This window comes from Podarcis muralis, chromosome Z (genome assembly GCF_964188315.1).
Source record: "Podarcis muralis chromosome Z, rPodMur119.hap1.1, whole genome shotgun sequence".
NCBI lineage: Eukaryota > Metazoa > Chordata > Lepidosauria > Squamata > Lacertidae > Podarcis > Podarcis muralis.
In genome coordinates, this window is record NC_135673.1 from 13,077,908 (window position 1) to 13,097,107 (window position 19,200).

General features: G+C 45.2%; 1 protein-coding gene across 5 annotated transcripts in view; it reads right to left on the bottom strand.

Annotated features, from left to right (window-relative positions):
- Positions 1–19,200, bottom strand: part of PNPLA7 (patatin like domain 7, lysophospholipase) — a 97,748-nt gene that overhangs the window by 24,414 nt on the left and 54,134 nt on the right. For all 5 annotated transcript variants that reach the window (XM_077922564.1, XM_077922565.1, XM_077922562.1 and 2 more), the window contains 3 exons: positions 16,245–16,427; positions 10,559–10,677; positions 2,506–2,662 (listed from right to left, as the gene is read on the bottom strand). In XM_077922564.1, coding sequence (XP_077778690.1) covers positions 2,506–2,662; positions 10,559–10,677; positions 16,245–16,427 — 459 coding nt within the window. The remainder of the gene's footprint in view (positions 1–2,505; positions 2,663–10,558; positions 10,678–16,244; positions 16,428–19,200) is intronic.

The following is a 19,200-nucleotide window of genomic DNA, read 5'->3' on the forward strand; positions in this document are numbered from 1 at the left end:
CGGAAACAATTAATCAAGCTTGTTTCACTAAGGAAATTGTGTATACATATCTCTATCTCTATCTCTATCTCTATCTCTATCTCTATGAAAGAATGAAATACTGTTTAAAACGGTTTGTAAATGCTTTATTCTGTATACAGTGGTACCTTGGGTTAAGAACTTAATTCGTTCTGGAGGTCCATTCTTAACCTTAAAACTGTTCTTAACCTGAAGCACCACTTTAGCTAATGGGGCCTCCCGCTGCCGCCGCGCCACTATTGTGTGATTTCTGTTCTCATCCTGAAGCAAAATTCTTAACCCAAGGTACTATTTCTGGGTTAGCGGAGTCTGTAACACGAAGCGTCTGTAACCTGAAGCGTCTGTAACCCGAGGTACCACTGTAACTAACTTCCAAAATATCATGGATTCTGGGAAACTGCTGCCGTCATAATAACCCCCTGAGCACGGGAGCAGGTAGGCTGCAATCTGTCAGGGGAAGCATTTGGGCAGGGTTTCTCCAACAGAAAGGATATTGATGGAGGTGACTGATAAGATATGTAGCAACATTTGCCTAGAACAGTGATGGCAAACCTTTTAGAGATTGAGTGCTGAAACTACAACCCAAAACCCACTTATTTATCGCAAAGTGCCAACATGGCAATTTAACCTATATATCTCATTTTTTTCTGTGTGTTTCGTGTTTCTTCTTTATGACTGCTGTTGTAATAAATAATCCTTCATAAAAGTTCTTGCATTACATTCTTCATTACATTATCTTTCCATTGATATATAATTTTATGGTATAACTCAGTGCTTTTTTTCTTTAAAAAAAGTGATTAGGGGTACTCTCATATTGACTCAAGAAAATCACCACCAGGGGAAAAACAAATACAGTTCAAATTGGGAAAAATAAATACAGTGGTACCTCAGTTTTTGAATAGCTTGGTTCTCAAACTACTTGGAACCTGAACACTTCAAACCCAGAAATGAGTGTTCCGGTTTTGGAACATTTTTCAGAAACTGAACGTGCTCTGTTCTGAGTATAACTTCCGTTTTGAGTGCCACACTTCCGTTTTCCTAGTGAGGGAAGGTGGGCTGGGCGGCAAGTGAGCAGGCACCTGCCACCCTCCAGCGCTGGGTCCCTCCACCGCTGCCACAACAGTAACCACCCCCTCCTCCAGCTCTGGCAGCCCTGACGCTGAGTGAGAAGGGTGGGCTGGAGGGGCAAGCAAGCAGGCAAGGGATGCTGCCCCCCCCCCCCAGCCTGCTTCTGCTTGCAGGCAAGTAGGAGTGGGATCAGGCTGCTCAGCTGGGGAGGCGCAGGCTCCCTCACACTTTCCGTTGAGCGCGACTGCACTCCCCTCAAGGGAGAAGTTTAAAGGAGCCCCCACCAGCGCATCAGATCCCCTGCAACCCTATGAAGGCAGCCAGGCTGAATAGTTGCTGGGGTTGGGGAAGGTGGAGGCAGCCCGAAAGCTGCACTGAGAGCTCCTGCACCACCTGAAGGCAGCCAAGCGCTCCTTAGCTGAGCTGCCCGCTCCCACTCCTACTTGCGTGCAAGCAAGAATGGAGGCGGGGATCTCTCAGCGCGAAGCCTCCACTCCACTTCTGAGAGATCCCCGCCTCCACTCATGCTTGCACATGAGCCCTCCTCTCCTCCCACCCCCCAGCACAGAAGCTACGGCCCTGCTGGGGCGACGCCGCGCATACCCATAGAGAGGGCTCTGAGTCCCCTCTCTGGCATGAGTGCCAAGGGTTCACCACCACTGGCCTAGACGGACCGATGAATAGGATGTACTGATCCTGTTGATTGTTCACAATATCTTCTGAATGCAACTTGCAGAAATTATTCTGAATGTCAATGCCTCATGTAAATTCTTTCTGGAAAAGTGTAAGACCTGCAGTCCATAACTGTCCTGATTGACACATTATAATTTTGACCTGACTGACCTACTGTAAACTACCCCCCACCCCCAATTGGTGATGTATCTTTGATGTTTTCCTATGTGTCACTGATCTATGTGAGGTGGGATTTCTTGTCATTTCACAAGAAATGTAAATCTTTAAAAGGCAGAGCACACTGTGTCTGGACTTCTCCTTTCTCTACCTTTAGAGAGGTTGTGTCTTTGTTGTGACAAATTAACAACAAAAGGCTTAAGAGCCCACTTTGCTTTGGATATTTTCCTGGTTGTCTTTCTACACCGATTGAGGAACCTCAAAGTACCTCAGGCCAGTTCTAAAGTGAGCACTGATTTCATGTATCAACACAGAGTGGTGTGTGAGCATGTGTAGACACTGGCCTGCTGTACAGTAGGGATCATGTCAATTTATTGGTCTGCTTACTTTTCCCTCTGGCCCTGCCCACTATGAGCATGTGGCCCCCAGAAGGCTATGAGAAGGAAATGCAACCCTTGGGCTGAAAAAAGTTCCCTCACTGCTCTCCTGGGGGTTCAGCAAAACCAAGCATACACACCTCAGGACACACACACACTCTAGGGTCTCATGCAGCCAATGAGAAACACTTACCATTGCCCACTGCCTGGCTTTGATCCTCATTTGGGTGTAGCTGCGCTCTTCAGCATACAGGGCACCCATGAATGAGCCAATGGAGGTGCCACCAATCATGTCAACTGGGATGCCAGCTTCATTCAGCGCTCGGATGACACCCACTTGGGAACATCCTCTGAAGCAATGCAAGATGGGAGTAGCAGGGGGAGAGATAAAATGTACATTAATAGAGGAACCAGTCAACTATAGAGAAAACCTAACATGGCAGCTGTCAAAAGAAATGTGAGGCTCCTCTGGCTGGAGAGGACTTCAAAAGTTAGGCCTGTGGTCAATCCACTTTAAAAAAGAAATTTGACACCCAATACATGCTATTTCAGCACAACAAAAATCATTACTCCAGGACCTCAAGAAGATTATGCAAAACACTCACACGTATAAATTGTGTAAGATGGTGAAGATTTGCACAAAACTATTCTCTGTTCAGGAACCCAACCTGCTAAGCTCATACTGACTGGGTTCAATCTAGGGGAGGCTGGATTGGACAGCTGGATCAGTTGCCGCTGATATTGACATTTGCTATTTAGTGATTTGTTATAAATTGTTGTGATCTTACTTTAAAGATTGTGATATTCTTTTCCTCCTATAGCTTTTTTTGGTATTTCTTCTCTTCTTTTGTTTGAAAACCACATTATGAGTTGTGCATAGGGTAGTATATAAATAAATTTCAATCTATAAAAATTAAAAATAATATTGCATTGACTTATCCTGCTAACCAAAAAAAGAGGGCAAGAAAGCAACAGCCCTGCTCTCATGAACACTAGAACCCTTATTCAGCAACTTCTCTGGCTTGTGAGATTTCGGCAGGTGCACAAGCCCTCTAAGCAGAACTTCGAAATTTTGATAAAATCAAATTTGCTGAGATCAACATTCAGAAGCTGAAATCCACACCCAGCACAAGATTCCTAGGCTTTACTTCTCTGCCCCAGTGGCATACAAAAAACCCAGCCCAGGATGCAATTAACTCAGTGGTGCGGAGTGGGGACACTCTGTATATGCTCAGTTTATCCTCCCTAGGTCTTGACAATGAAGATGGACAACAAGGCTAAACTGTGGTGAGCTTTGAGCCATCCTGGGTCCAAGATAAAAAGAGACACCACACCAGGTTTAGCCCAGCTCTTGTGCAATAAGGCCCAAGATGGATACACAACAGGTGCTGGGGTTAAACCCGGGACCTTCTGCATGCAAGGCAGATGCTCTGCCACTACAGCTGTACCTCTTAAGATTCTAATCCTCATAGCTCCGAAATAAACAGGGAGTAGGATACTGTCTTACACCAAGTCAGTTCTGTGGTCCATCTAGATCAGTATTATCTGTACTGAATGACAGCAGCTGTGCATCAGGTAGGTAGTCTATCCTAGCCCTACCTTGAGAAACCTAGGATTGAGCCTGGGACCTCCTCCATGCAAAGCCACAGCTGTACTACTAGCTATGGCCCTTCCACCTAAGACAGCTGCCTCATAGAAGGACCAGCCCTAAACCTGCCCCTATTCTTCCTCATCCTGTTTTAGAGTAGTCCCAACAGGCCTATTGGCAAGATTGGCCTGGCCCACGCTGACCTCTGGCCTGGCCATGTCAGTGTGCTCCCCTCTGCACCACACACCCTCACAGATTCACAAACAGTAGAGTTGGATAGACACCAAAATCCAGCTTGCTCCCCCCTTGGATAGTTGTTTTCGCTTAGCAGACATGAAACGTTGCAATTTGAGCACAGTTATGTGTTGGGAACTGTGACAGGGAAAGCAAGGGGGGAGAGCGAAAGAGAGCGAGAGAGAGTGCACTGCTTCTGTTCTCTATCATGACAAATTGCAAAAAGGGAAAAAAGAGGTAATTACCATGAAGTGGCTGGCTGGAAGGAAGAAGAAGAAAGGAAGAACAGAAGAAAGTATCTCAACGGTAATTGTTACCTGAGACGCCTGGCAAAGTTGCCTGTTTCGGGAACATAAAGCAGCAGCCCCCCCCCCCCCCAATCACCACGGAGAGGCTGTCTTTTGCCTGTCTTATGTGCCTCTGGCTATGGTTCAGCAAGAAAGGAAACCAAACAAAAGGAAAATGCCACAGTTCACTGTGAATGCCAAGTGCCTGTCAGAAACAGGCAGCCTCTCTTTCAGGGTCCAGGAATGGCTTTTAAAACATTTGCCCCCATCTCACCCCCAAAAAATAATAATATGGGGGGTGGGGTTAGTGCTTGCATCTGAGACCGTGTGTGGAGCATGATTCACCAAGCAGAGCAGAATGTGGTGCTGGGTGTACAGGAGTCTGTGCTTTAAATTTTCAGTCTGGGGACTGGGGAACTTTCAGGGGGCAGCATGCCAGGGGTGAGCAGAGCCAGCAAGAAAATAGGTGGGGCAATGAATGCAGAATTTACCTCTGTACAGGGGGCTGCCTAAACCCACTCCCCCTTCCTCAGTCAACCATCACTTCAGATAAGAGGCATTATCCAAGTCTCAAGGATACATCCCAGCCAGGCAAAAAACACATGGAATAGGAAGCAGGGCCAGAAGGATGTGGGACCTGAGAAGAGTCCCAAGGGTCAGGCAGAGAGGCCTGGAGGTGTAATTTGCCTTCTGGGGACTGAAGTTAACCCTAGTGTCACTAAGCCCAAGAATGTGCAACTGAATTAGCTGCCTCCTGAATTATTCTTCCTCCTGATTACATGGATTCCATTTTTCTACCCTTCCTCTGTGATGAATTTCAAATCAGAAACCTCTTCAGGGCAAGGGCTGCAGACAGACCATACATTTAAAGTACATGGTTTCCCTCAAAGAGTCCTGGGAAATGTAGTTTAACCCTCACAGAGCTTAGAATTTCCAACCCCCTTAACAAACTAGTGCCTATGATTCTTCCTGGGGAGTAGGGCTTTAAATGTATGGTGCGTACACAACCTAGCACTTTGCAAACCTCTATATCATAGCAATTATAAAGCCTCATTAAGTTCCTCAGAATTTATTGCTATGAGTGAGAGAGCATGCATATACACCCATTGGCAGACATGAGGCTTTAACAAGCAGTAAAAAGGTAAAGGTAAAGGACCCCTGACAGTTAAGTCCAGTCATGGATGACTCTGGGGTTGCGGCACTCATCTCGCTTTACTGGCCGAGGGAGCCGGCGTACAGCTTCTGGGTCATGTGGCCAGCATGACTAAGCTGCTTCTGACGAACCAGAGCAGCGCACGGAAACACCATTTACCTTCCCGCTGGAGCGGTATCTACTTAGCTACTTGCACTTTGACATACTTTCAAACTGCTAGGTTGGCAGGAGCTGGGACCAAACAACGGGAGCTCACCCAATTGTGGGGATTTGAACCGCCAACCTTTTGATCAGCAAGCCCAAGGGGATCAATGGTTTAGACCACAGCACCACCCACGTCCCTTAACCTAAGCACAGAAAGAAATAATGCTTCCTTCCCTAAGAAGTGCATAATCTGAGCTATAACAGAGGAAAGGGTGGGGAAGAGAGGCCAGGGCTACAAGGTGGTGATGGTGGGAATGGGAAGAAACACAGTTACATGTCTATTTCAGTTGAAGATGCAGAAGCAGCACTTGGCTGCTTTCTAAATTAGTTATTTTTTAAAATATTTCTATTAACCATTTCCAGTGCGGTAAATCCATTAAAACACTGCTAGCACACCAGCAGTAAATCCTGTTCTACTATGGCATAGAGGAGGGGAATACAGAAAACAGAGGAGAAACAAAGGAATATATATGTATTTTTTAAAAAGAGTGAAGTAGTACAGTAAGCCTGCAAGTTACATGCATTTAACTTGTGTGCATTCAGCTTTACACATCTGACAAACAAACAAACAAACAAATAGCAGGTGGATGTCCATGGGAAAAGACCTGCCATTGTACAATATATGTTTCTATATGTGATTTTGGCTTTAGGTGCGATCCCTGGAATGTAACAGCCACATGTCACAGGCTTGCTGTATATTAAACACAATTTGAGAAGGGCTGCGTATCAGTGGTGGAGCATATGCTCGGAAAATCCCACGTTCAATCTCCAGTGGCATCTCCAGGGAAGGCTGGAAGAGACCTGCGTCTCAAACCCTGGAGAGCTGCTGCCGGTCTGTGTAAACCACAGAACTAGATGGACCAGGGGTCCTAATTTAGCTTAACACAGCTTCCTGTGTACCTCAGGGAACATCAGAGGAAAGGAAACAGCAGAAGGATAGAAGTAACCCTGAGATAGAGAAAGGAACACGACAGGGATGCCCTATCTCCCCTCTACTTTTCATACTGGTCCTGGAGGTTTTGTTAAATATGATTAGAAAGGACCAGTTGGTTAAAGGAATTCAGGTCGGAGTGAAAGAGTATAAACTAAGGGCATTTGCAGATGACCTAGTTTTGACTCTGCAGCAGCCAAACACTAGTACAAAAAGAATTTTAGAACTGATTGAGATATTTGGTCAAGTCGCAGGATTTAAATTGAACAAACAAAAAACTAAAGTGTTGGAGAAAAACCTAACAAATGAAGAAAAAGAGACATTTCAGAATGAAACAGGTTTGGGGATAGCAAAAAAAGTGAAGTACTTGGGGGTGAATTTGACAGCGAAAAATGTGAACTTATTTAAGGACAATTATGATAAATGTTGGACAGAAGTCAAGAAAGATTTAGACATATGGTCAAGGCTGAAACTTTCCTTGTTAGGCAGAATTGCTGTTATCAAAATGAATGTATTGCCTAGAATGTTATTTCTGTTTCAGACATTACAAATAATAGACAAGATGGACTGTTTCAAGAGGTGGCAGAAAGACATATCGAAGTTTGTTCGGCAGGGCAAAAAGCCAAGAATAAAATTTAAGACATTAACAGATGCAAAAGATAGAGGGGGTTTTGCCCTGCCGGACTTAAGACTTTACTATGAATCAGCAGCGTTTTGCTGGTTGAAAGACTGGCTGCTCCTCGAGAATACAGATATCTTGGATCTGGAAGGATTTGATAACAGATTTGGTTGGCATGCATATATATGGTATGACAAGGTAAAAGTGCACAAAGGTTTTAAGAACCATATGGTGAGGAAAGCTTTGTATAATGTTTGGATAAGGTATAAAGACTTGTTCGAAAGTAAAACCCCTAGGTGGCTGTCACCAATGGAGGCAAAAGAGGTGAAAAAATTGAATATGGGTTCTAATTGGCCTAAATATTCTGAAATCATAGAACAAGATGGTGAAAAAGTAAAATTGCAGAGTTTCGAGAAACTGAAGTCCAAGGTGAGAGATTGGCTACATTATCGACAGATAAATGAAGTATTTAAACAGGACAGAAAGAAAGGCTTCGAAGTGGAGAAGTCAAAACTAGAAACAGAACTGTTAGAACCCAATACTAAAAATTTGTCAAGAATGTACAACTTGCTGTTGAAATGGAATACCCAAGATGAAATGGTGAAATCTAGTATGATTAAATGGGCACAGGATATGGGGCATGACATTGAGTTTGCTGACTGGGAGCAGTTATGGACCACTGGTGTTAAATTTACGGCATGTAATGCCTTAAGAGAAAACATTATGAAAATGATCTACAGGTGGTACATGACTCCGGCTAAGTTAGCAAAGATCTATCATCTGCCCAACAACAAGTGTTGGAAATGTAATGAAACGGAGGGAACCTTCTATCACCTTTGGTGGACCTGCCCGAAGATTAAGGCTTTCTGGGAAATGATCTATAATGAAATTAAAAAAGTTCTGAAGAGAACCTTTATTAAAAAACCAGAAGCCTTTCTCTTGGGCATGGTGGGCCAAATGGTGCCAAAGAAGGATAGGACATTTTTTATGTATGCCACAACAGCAGCAAGAATCCTTCTAGCAAAGTATTGGAAGACGCAAGATTTACCCACGTTGGAAGAATGGCAGACGAAGGTGATTGATTATATGGGACTGGCAGAGATGACTGGCAGAATTCGAGACCGGGGGAAAGAGGCGGTGGATGAAGATTGGAACAAATTCAAAGTTTATCTTAAAAACTGTTGTAATTTGGAAAATTAGGGGCTCAGGGTAATAAGAGATAAAGAACTACAGTTGTATTAATAACTTATGGAAGTTAAATTTATGAAATATAAACAAGTTTATTACGAAAGGGTTGCTGAAAAATCTTGAAACAAGAATGCAGAAAAGGGGTGGTACGGGGAAGTCGATTTTGTGTTTGTTTATGTTTTTGCTTTGTTTCTTTTGTACTTATGAAAAACTAATAAAAATTTATTTAAAAAAAAAAAAAGAAGTAACCCTGAGAGCAGGTGACCTACCACACAGGGGTATTCCAAAGACAAATAAGGCGGGAGAGAGAGACTTAAAACAGTTTGTGGAGAGTGCTAGGAAATATGGTCAACAAGATATGAGAAGGCCTTCCAGGTCTTTTTGAGATTCAGATGTTCTCCTAGGTTGATTTCAGGGCCACCCTCACCCCTAATTACACAAAGCTACAAACGCTGTCTCCCTCTCTCTCCCGCTCCCATCAGCTTGAAGCCAGAAGGGAAGGAAAAGTGGGATATTTAGAACATTTAACAAAAGGAGGGGAGGTATAAATACACATCTGGGCTGGAACAAATGTGTGGGCGATTTTTTACTTATGGCATTTCTCCCAAACCCTGGAACAATCAGTGAGGGACTTGCAGCTAGGTGTCAGGGGACTAATTACCCATGTGAAAGGAGAGGAGACAAGAAAATTCCAAGGTTCATTTCAATTTAAGGCGGGATGCATCAGCAAACACCCCCCACACCACTTCTGCAAGTGCCGCAACCTCCTCCCCCAAGGACAAAAGGGAATGACATTTACAACCCAGAGCCAGCAGCCCTAAATGATCCTGAATGGTCCACCAAGGATATAACAGGGGCAAACATCACCTCTGCACATGGCATAGTTGCTGAAAGACATGGGGAGGCGAATGGGGTGTGCAGAGAACAAAAGGAAGGCATGCAGTTCCTGGAGTTGCAGGAGCCCAGAATTGCCCTTGCATGTCTCAATGCCAGAAGAGACTTCTCCAAAAATAACCTGCACACCAGTACAGAACTTTCCGCTTGCACACAGAGGCATTGTTTAGGATCAGCTGTCATAAAGATGTGTTGGGAGGGATTTGCTAGGTTCAAGGTTGAAGTGTTAATCTTCAAAGGGCTATTTTATTTAATTGTAACACTGATATCCCACCTTTTCCTCCAAGGAGCTCATGGTGGCAGACATGGTTCCCTTCCTCCTCATTTTATCCTCACAAGCAGCTTGTGAGGTAGCTTAGGCTGAGAGACTGTGACTGACCCGATGTTACCCAGTGAGTTTCATGGCTGAGTGGCAATTTGAACCCTGGTCTTCCAAGCCCTAGTCCACAGACTAACGATAACACCACACTGGCCTGAAAAACCTGGCCCCAAGGCACTTTAAAGGGCTATCTGATTCCTTATTCGGCACCTCAGTCACAGAGAACTTCTGATGGGTACTTTTTGTGGTTCCCAGGTATAGAGTCTTCAGTGTGGCAGGCTCTGCACTGCAGAACTCATTGCCCTAAGAAGTATGGTGGAAGACACCTCTGCTTTCCATTCAACGTCTTTTAAAGAACTGTACTGTTCCAACAGACCTTGGGAACATTCCCTTTTTAAAAATTGACAAGCTTTAATGATATGATAGTGATGCTTTTATAGGCTTTATTATTGCAGCACTATGTATTCAATGTTGTAGAATCATAGAATTGTAGAGTTGAAAGGACCCTCAATAGCTATCTAGTCCAACCCCCTGGAATGTACGCTGCCTTGTTATGTTTTCTATGGAAGAATTGTTTGTAAATAGTAAATTAAATTAAAATGTATGAATTAAGTCAATAAATTTGAGCCAGGATATCTGGTAGTTATAAAGGTGGAACCAAACCGGGGGGGGGGGGGGGGGGCACAAAATCCCGCCAGTTGCTGCAGTCAGTGAGTTATCTGGAGGGCCCAGAGAGGCACCCTCCACTAAGCAAAATGGCCCAATGGATCTGGCAGCCTCCCAGTAGCCCAGCCCCAGAAGGATCTCAAACTGCTTTGGCCAGTCTTACCGAGCTCCGCCTCCTCCAAGCACTAAAGCAACCGCATTCCCTGTCAGGACACGGGCCAGCCGGGAGAAGTCTGAATGTCTGTCCGGAAGCTTCTGAAACACCCTCTCGTAGAGTTCTTTCTGAAGGTGAGAAAGAGAGAGGCGGTCAAGGCCATCTCAGATCAAGCATACGGAAGAGGGAACTTTATGTATATTTGAGGAAAGGGAGAGGATAGCTCCCCACTGTTTCAGAAAGAAAATCTCAGGTTGCAATGTACTGTTGTCTTAAAAAAATAAACCCACAACTAACTGAGATAATCAATTTACGTCAAAAGAAAGAAAAATGAACCGCCAAATACGTGGAGTTGTATTCAGTGTTAAGTCACAATTCCCAGAGTAATTTAACAATCAATCCCTCTTCCCAGGGGACCCTGGGAATTGTAGCTCTGTGAGGGGGATAGGGGCTCTCCTACCAAGTCTCAGCACCCTTTGCAAACTACAGTTCCCAGGATTCATTGGGGGAAGCCATGGTTATTTAAAGTGGCACCACAGTGCTTTAAATGTATGGTGCTTTTTGGGGCCTCTGACACCACCTTATACAATTCTATGCCAGCCTAAGCAATGAACTGCCCAACTTCTTAAACACACACCACAAAGTGTGTCGTTTTCTGTTAATTTGGGCTGCAATCAAAATGTTTGCTGAATCATTCACAATACCAGTTTTAACATGAACCCACCCCAGGGAAACCAGCTGTGAGACCAGTTCCCCCCCCCCCATCATCATTACACAACTGCATTTGAACATTCCAGCCTTAGTCAGAATGGATCCCTGGATCCCTCTAGGCCAGAATTGGAGAGCCACTGCCAGTCACACACAAACCACAGGGGAAAGGAGAGGATCTTTCTCAACCTAACTGGGCGATAGCACTGGCAACTGAACCTGAGACTCTGCCATGCAAAGCACTTAGCTGTGGTCCCAGCCTAAAGATAAAGTAAGATTCTAGTCCTCATGGTTCTGAATACAATGGTACCTCGGGTTACATACGCTTCAGGTTACATACGCTTCAGGTTACAGACTCCGCTAACCCAGAAATAGTGCTTCAGGTTAAGAACTTTGCTTCAGGATAAGAACAGAAATCATGCTCCGGTGGCACGGCAGCAGCAGGAGGCCCCATTAGCTAAAGTGGTGCTTCAGGTTAAGAACAGTTTCAGGTTAAGTACGGACCTCCGGAACGGATTAAGTACTTAACCCGAGGTACCACTGTAAAGAGGTGGTTTTAAATAGGGATCTAAGAAGCTGCCTTATCTCAAGTCAGAACATTGGTCCATGTAGCCCAGTATTTTCTACATTGACTGGCAGCTGCCCAGGGTCTCACCCAGGGGATTCTTTCCATGGTCCCACCTGAAGACGCTGGGGATTGAACCTGGAACCTCTGGCATGCAAAGCATTTGCTCCAACACTCAGTGATGGCCATTCCCGTTTATTGACAGCATACAAAGTGTTCCATGTATGTCGCTGCAAGTCATCTTTGCAACAGCTACTGTGATGCAGGCTGGTGTTATTAGCGACATATCCCAAAAATGTATTGAGCGGTTCAACTAATGTATCTACTGGGCTTACAGCCAAAATGAGATTTTGCACCTATGCTTCACAGCTCAATCTTTGCTGTTGTGCACCTTGTCTTGCATCATTCCTAAGCTTTCAATCTCTCCTTCCTCTGTCTCCAAATCCAGCAGTGACAATACCACACATGGACTGTCCTGGCTTAACCCCAATGAAGAACTTGAACTCAAGAGTGTGGTTTCTACTCAAATGCTTAATGCTCAGGCTGGTGCGATACATGGGTGAAACGCTGTTCAAAGGCACAAGGAAAGACTTTGATCCAACAATGGCATGCTCCCTGAAACCCTGTTATGAGGGAAAGGGGAGGGGCACAACTTAGCGGAGCCAGCGGTTCTGAGTCTTAGACTGAGCAAGCAGCCTAGCACTTTTCCAAGAAGAAGGAACCAGACCCATCCGTTCCATGCCTGTGCTGGCAGTCCCATGTCCTGGGTGACAGAGGGGAGGCATTACTGCCTCCTCAGAGCTGGACGGGACAGGAAGAGTAAAACGCATGAACACACATGAAGGGTGGGACTAGACATGGTTTCTGCTAACTCCAGAGGTAGAGCTGGTGGGGCAACAGACAAAGACGATGAGCCCAAACCAGCCTCTGGCAACTCCAGAGATGAAGCCCATGCCTCACACTGTAGAGGACTGGTGTAGAGATGGGATGAAGCAAGGGAAATTCCCCCCACATACTAAGACCTTACCTAGGATCCTCTTTCTTGGGCTATCCCAGCCTGGGGAGAGACCTTCCGAGCCTACTAGATCCTTCCCAGAGTCATCCACTGGCCACTGCTCTTTTCTGTCCTGCCCTTGCCAGCCCCTCACCCTGCCCTCTTCCACACTCTCAGGGTCTATGGCACACACATACACAACGTACACACACTTTTCAGTTACATGAGTAATATTGTCCAAATAAGCAATACAATAATGCTGATTTACTGAAAATGAATTACTGTACTCTTTTATTGAATGCGAATATAGCTTGTTAAACTTGGCAGATTCAGCACTTTTCACCTGGCCTATTTGCCATTCTCTTACACTGGATATATAACCCTAATCACTAACATCTGTCATATAAAATCCATGCTAAGCACATCATATATCATTTCTCTGTGTTCTTCTCAGTGCTCTCTTTGCACCTGTTAATAAAGGACAGAACCTACATCAGCTTGAAAGCATGGGTTTGGACCTAGTGATCATCCTAAACAGCAGAGCCACTGAAATTAATAGGCATGACTATCTTGGATCAATTCATTTCAGTGGATCTACTCTGAACAAATATTGCATAATCTGATATTTTGCAATTTCTTTATTGGTTTTAAACTCAACACACAGCATAGGAACATAACACTGTCAACATTTTTTGCCATGAAGACTGATCCCTACACTTCTTCTTTGGCAATCACTCGTAGCAGAGTAAGACCAAGAACATGGTCTTAACAGTAAGTGACTGTGGAGGCCAATTCTGGATCCACACTTCCTTCCACAGTGGGGACATAGGTTTCCGGGCAGCAGTTGATCATAGTGAGGGTTTGCCAAATGTGCCTTCCTCTTAGCACATTTCTCCCTTTGGTCCTGAGTTCGAGCGTCTTCAAAGACCATGACACCTTTGGTAAAGGCCGTTCTCCGATTGGAGCACTCGCAGGCTAGTGTTTCTCTGTTGTCTGTGTTTATACAACATTTTTTTTAGATTTGCCTTGAGAGAATCTTTAAACCTCTCTTGTTTATCACCAGCATTATACTTTCCATTTTCAAGTTTGGAATACAGAAGTTGCTTTGGAAGACTATAATCCGAACAACATAACAAAGTTGATGTTGAAGAATCATTGCTTCGACACTGGTGATCTTTGTTTCTTCCAGTACACTGGCAAGTGATATGTAAAATTTTTCAGAGATACCATTAATGGAATCTTTCGAGGAGTTGGAGATGGCGTTTATAAGTGGTCCACATGCATGCATGCACACACACACACACACACACACACACACACGCTTGATGGCTGCTATAATCAGGCCAGCTAACAAGCATACAAAGGGGACCATACGTTATTCAGGAAAAGAGGGTCAATTGCTTCTGAGTAATTAAGCAGGAAATAAAACAGCTCATCAAGGATGCCAGGGGGAAGCGGGGTGGGGGGGAGTGCAAGGCTTGGTCTGATCGTCTCACACTGTGCAATTGCCTGACATGACAGAAGGCCACCCTAGGGTGGGTGTGGAAGGAAGGGATAGTGAAGAAAACACACACACACCCCTCACAAGGATACATTTTGTCAAATGCCTGGGGAGAAAGAGGCAAGCACCCAGGTGCACAAACATCATCTCTCACACTCATAATATGGGGAAGCGTCCCCAGGGAGCACTCAGAGCTTGGTGACAGAGCACATGCTTAGCATGCAGAAGGTCCCAGATTCAGTCCCTCCCTTCTCCAGCAAAAAGAAGAGGAAAGAGCTTTTACCTGCTTAAGACCCTGAAGAGCACTCAGTCAGAGCAGGCAATACTGGCCAAAGTGAAGATGGTCTGCTCTGTTACAAGGCAGCTTCTTCTGCACTTATGATGCCCACCTTAAGTAGTAGCTGATGGATCAGGCCAAAGATGGCCCATCTAGTTCAGCATCCTGTTCTCACAGTGGCCAACCAGATGCCCCAATGGGATACCCACAAGCAGGAAACATGGATGCAACAACAACTCCCTCAGCTTGTTCTTTCCAGCAACTAGTATTCAGAGGCATACTGCCTCAGACAGTGGGCAAGCCACGATGACTACTAGCCTTGACAGCAATGTTCTCCCTCTACCAGTGGAGGCAGTTGTTGTTGGCATCCATCTGTCTCGAGAGACAATGGAATGTGCACCCTGGGGGTGAAACCAAACTACTGGAGAATCACAGCACCTGCTGCCTCTTGCGTTGTTTTTGCTACATTAGCAGCATCAAAGTGACCTCTATGGGCAATGTGTAAAGAGAGAGGTCCTGGGCTGCCCAGACGAACAAGAATGCCCCCTCGACCTTGCTTGTATAGTCAAAAGGGAAGCAGAGCAATGTGCTTGGCACCAGCTTGGCTGCATGAGTTGCTGGAAGGAGGTGTACAAACACCATCCAATCACTTTAGGGTCTCCACTTAGCCTTGTCTTCTCCTGAAGATATCCCACAAGGCAATGGAGGTTTAGGATCAGAGTCTTCCTTCTCCTAGATGGGCTATCTTCCCAGGTTGATGAGTCCCATCTGCCCTTCACTTTCCTCTACAGCAGTGTTTCCCAACTTTTTTCCAACCATGGCCCCCTCCCAACTTTGTTTCCTTCCTGTGGCTCCCCCCATGGGTGTAGCCAGGCAATACAAATCTGAGGTTCTGCCCCCCCCCCACAAAAATCCTGGCTATGCCCATCCCCCTCCCATCCTCCCAGTAGAAAGGTAGCTATTTAAATGTTTTGTTTGTAAACAGAACATGTTTCATTTATAATTTTTATAATTCATACAAAATACAATACATAAAATGATAGGAACATGATGCAATATTGTTGAAGAAGAAAAACATAGAATCATGGAGCTAGGAGGGACCCCAAGAGTCATCTTTCTAGTGCAACCGCCTGCAATATAGGAAACTCAGCTAAAGCATCCATGACAGATGGCCACCCAACCTCTGCTTGAAAACCTCCAAGGAAGGAAAGTCCACAACCTCCCGAAGGAGATCCATCTTCCATGTATTATAAAAAGTAAACACTTATTTGACCCGTTATTTGATACAGAGGGGGAAACCTATGGATACAGTCCAAAAGGTGCACAAGGATTTCTGTATATATGGGAGGATTTTAAAAAGCAAGCGTTCCTCATTGACCTGATCAAAAAGATATTGTCATCCAGAGGAGCCCTGGCTGCCTAAATAAAACACTATAGCCCCACATACTCTTACCTGGGAGTAAGGCCACTGAACTCAGTGTGGCTTTCTTCTGAGTGGACAGTTATTTACTAGATGCAAGTGAGCAGCACTAAACGACCCTGCTCTGCTAGGCGCTGGGGTGGATTGCAACCTGCAACTTGCAGAGTCAGTCCCAGGCTGCCACTGGGCCCAGCACTGGATTTCCCCCTTCCCCCCATGAAGCTACCTACCAGCTTGGGGAGGCTCCGCCGGGAGAAAACCCGCCTGGGGCAGCGAAGATGGAGGTGGGCTGAACACCAGCTACGCATGTTGAGCCATTCCACGGTCCGGGAGGGAAGGGGGCCATCCTCCCTGTGAAGTAGGATCAGCTGTTTCTGGGCTCGGACAGCCGTGTTCTCCAGCATCCGCTCCAGCTAGAACAACAATAGAAAAGGATTGTCCAGGTAAGAACAGCTGCCAGTAGCCCAGTCCTGCAGCAATCATCCCACATCACTTGCAGACACACTTCATGTGCTAGCACACTGATTTAGTTGCCTGCTCCTGCCCCCTGGCCTGCAAAACTGGAGATAGTTATGCATGACCTTCGGAAATGCTGTGCTGCTACACAGCAAAGGTACATTTCTCCTAGTGACTATGGTGTGAATTCGGCACTACCATAGAATCAGCTTCTAGATAATACCAGTTTCTGTTTTAAAAAAAGAGAATAAAGCATGTGCTTGAAAATGGATGGGCAGCAACTGGTTAATCTCATGGGCCAAACGGTGGTTTGAGTACGATTTGGGGTGCCTAGAATAAGGTTTCTTCCCTCCCTCACTTCCCCATGACCAGCAAAAGAATGGGGAAAAATATGCAAGGATAAAAATATAGGTGTGTATCCAACTGTGTTCTTCTCAGAGTAGACCCCATGTAATTAATGGACCTCGGTGATGTGGCGGTTATATTGTCAGAACTAGAACCTGGGAGACTCAGGTTTAAATCCCTCCTTTGCCACGAAGTTCACTGGGTGATCTTGGGCTAATCATCAACTCTCTGCCTAACCTGCCTCACAGGGTTGTTCCTAGAAGAGACATCTGATTAGCAACTGCAAGAACAGGATGCTGAACTAGATGGGCCACTAGCCCATGGGTAAGCAAACTAAGGCCCAGGGGCAGGATCCAGCCCAATCGCCTTCTAAATCCGGCCTGTGGACGGTCCAGGAATCTGTGTGTTTTTACATGAGTAGAATGTGTCCTTTTATTTAAAATACATCTCTGGGTTGTTTGTGGAGCCTGCCTGGTGTTTTTACATGAGAAGAGTGTGTGCTTTTATTTAAAATGCATCTCTGGGTTATTTGTGGGGCATAGGAATTCGTTCATTTTCCCCCCTTCAAAATATAATCCAGCCCTCCACAAGGTCTGAGGGACAGTGGACCGGCCCCGTGCTGAAAAAGTTTGCTGACCCCTGCACTAGCCTGATCCACCAGGGGTCTTAATGTTCTAGCGCAGGTGCACTGAATTTGTATGACCATAAAAAAATTGGAGCAATACTAGTTAGCCTAGTTTCAGTTATTTTAAACTGTGTTTAATATTGTGCAATATTGTGTTTTAATATTAATGTTGTATTTTAAATTGTAACCTGCACTGGGATCTTAGGGTGAAGAGGAAGTAAGAAACTGTAATAATAAGCAATAATCATAATAGTCATAAGAAAGGGAGAGGCAAGAAAATCACCCCAGGGAGCAGATAACATATCTGGGTGTTGATAACTTCTTTATCTCACAGCCTATTTATTATCTTGTCTCTATAAATAAGAAGCTTCAGGGCATTTCAATCATTTTCACCATCCTTCCCAAGCACCGTAGCTATGCTGGATGACTGAGACTGGTGTGGGGTTTTTATTTTGTTTTCCTACATTTTGTGTAAGAAAGAGTGTGCATCTTGCGTTCATATGGTCACATCGTGCAACATTGGAAAGGGCAGGGGTGTCACTATGAGGAAGGTGTTAGTGGTGCAGTCCTAAGAACAGGCTTGTGAATGCATTTTGCCAGGCTCTGCCCTAATCAGAACAGAAGAAAGGAGAGAGGAAAGCAGCAGACCTCAGAATCCAACACAAAAGCAGCTTACATGGCCTGAATCTCATCTCGGTAAATCCGGTGCCTGCAGTTTAATCGGGAGTGCCAACCCTCAGCACAAGAGTTGATAAGCTCCAGCAGGCAGAAAGTTGACTTGCTTGCATAGTGGGGCTAAGCAGGCTGCAGCTGACACAGAAAGCAGCCCACAAGCAGAAAGCTGCTCTCTTAAATCCTCCCTCTCAGACGTCTTTCTACTGTACGTGATTTCATTTGCTAAGTGGTATAGAATGCAGGATGGATGGCATTTCAGTATGTTGTGCAGCTAGTTTGCAGACAGACTAGAGCATATCCACAGATTTGCAAGATACAATGGTGGTTTGCAAGGTGGGCTAGAGGTTCCAGATATGCATTATACCATATTGGGTAAGGGCGCAGCACAGTTCTGCGGCAGACCAGGGCTCAATCTCCGACATGTGCAGTTAGGGCTGGGGGCAAAACGGTCTGAAAACTTGGTGAGTCACTGCCAAGGATCAACGGTCTCGCTCAATATTAAGGCAGTTACAAAAACTGCTCTATTATTCAAAATAATCTTTCTTTATGTTTAGAGGAAGGGCAGTATCTCAGTGGTACTGCATCTGCTTTGCATGGAAGAGGTCCCAGGTACAATTCCTGGCATCTCCAGGAAGGGCTGGTAAGAGCCTCTGCCTGAAGCCTAGACAGTTGCTGCAAGTCAGAGTAGAAAATACTGAGCCAAGTGGGATGACATGGTAGAAGGTAGAGGTTTGAGAGGCAAATAGAAGGGGAAGAAATGGAGGCAGTGAGAGATTTTACTTTCTTGGGCTCTATGATCACTGCAGATGGTGACAGCAGCCACAAAATCAAAAGACGCCTGCTTCTTGGGAGAAAAGCAATGACAAACGTAGACAGCATCTTAAAAAGCAGAGACATCACCTTGCCAGCAAAGGTCCGTATAGTAAAAGCTATGGTTTTCCCAGTAGTGATGTATGGAAGTAAGAGCTGGACCATAAAGAAGGCTGATCGCCGAAGAATTGATGCTTTTGAATTATGGTGCTGGAGGAGACTCTTGGGAGTCCCATGGACTGCAAGAAGATCAAACCTCTCCATTCTGAAGGAAA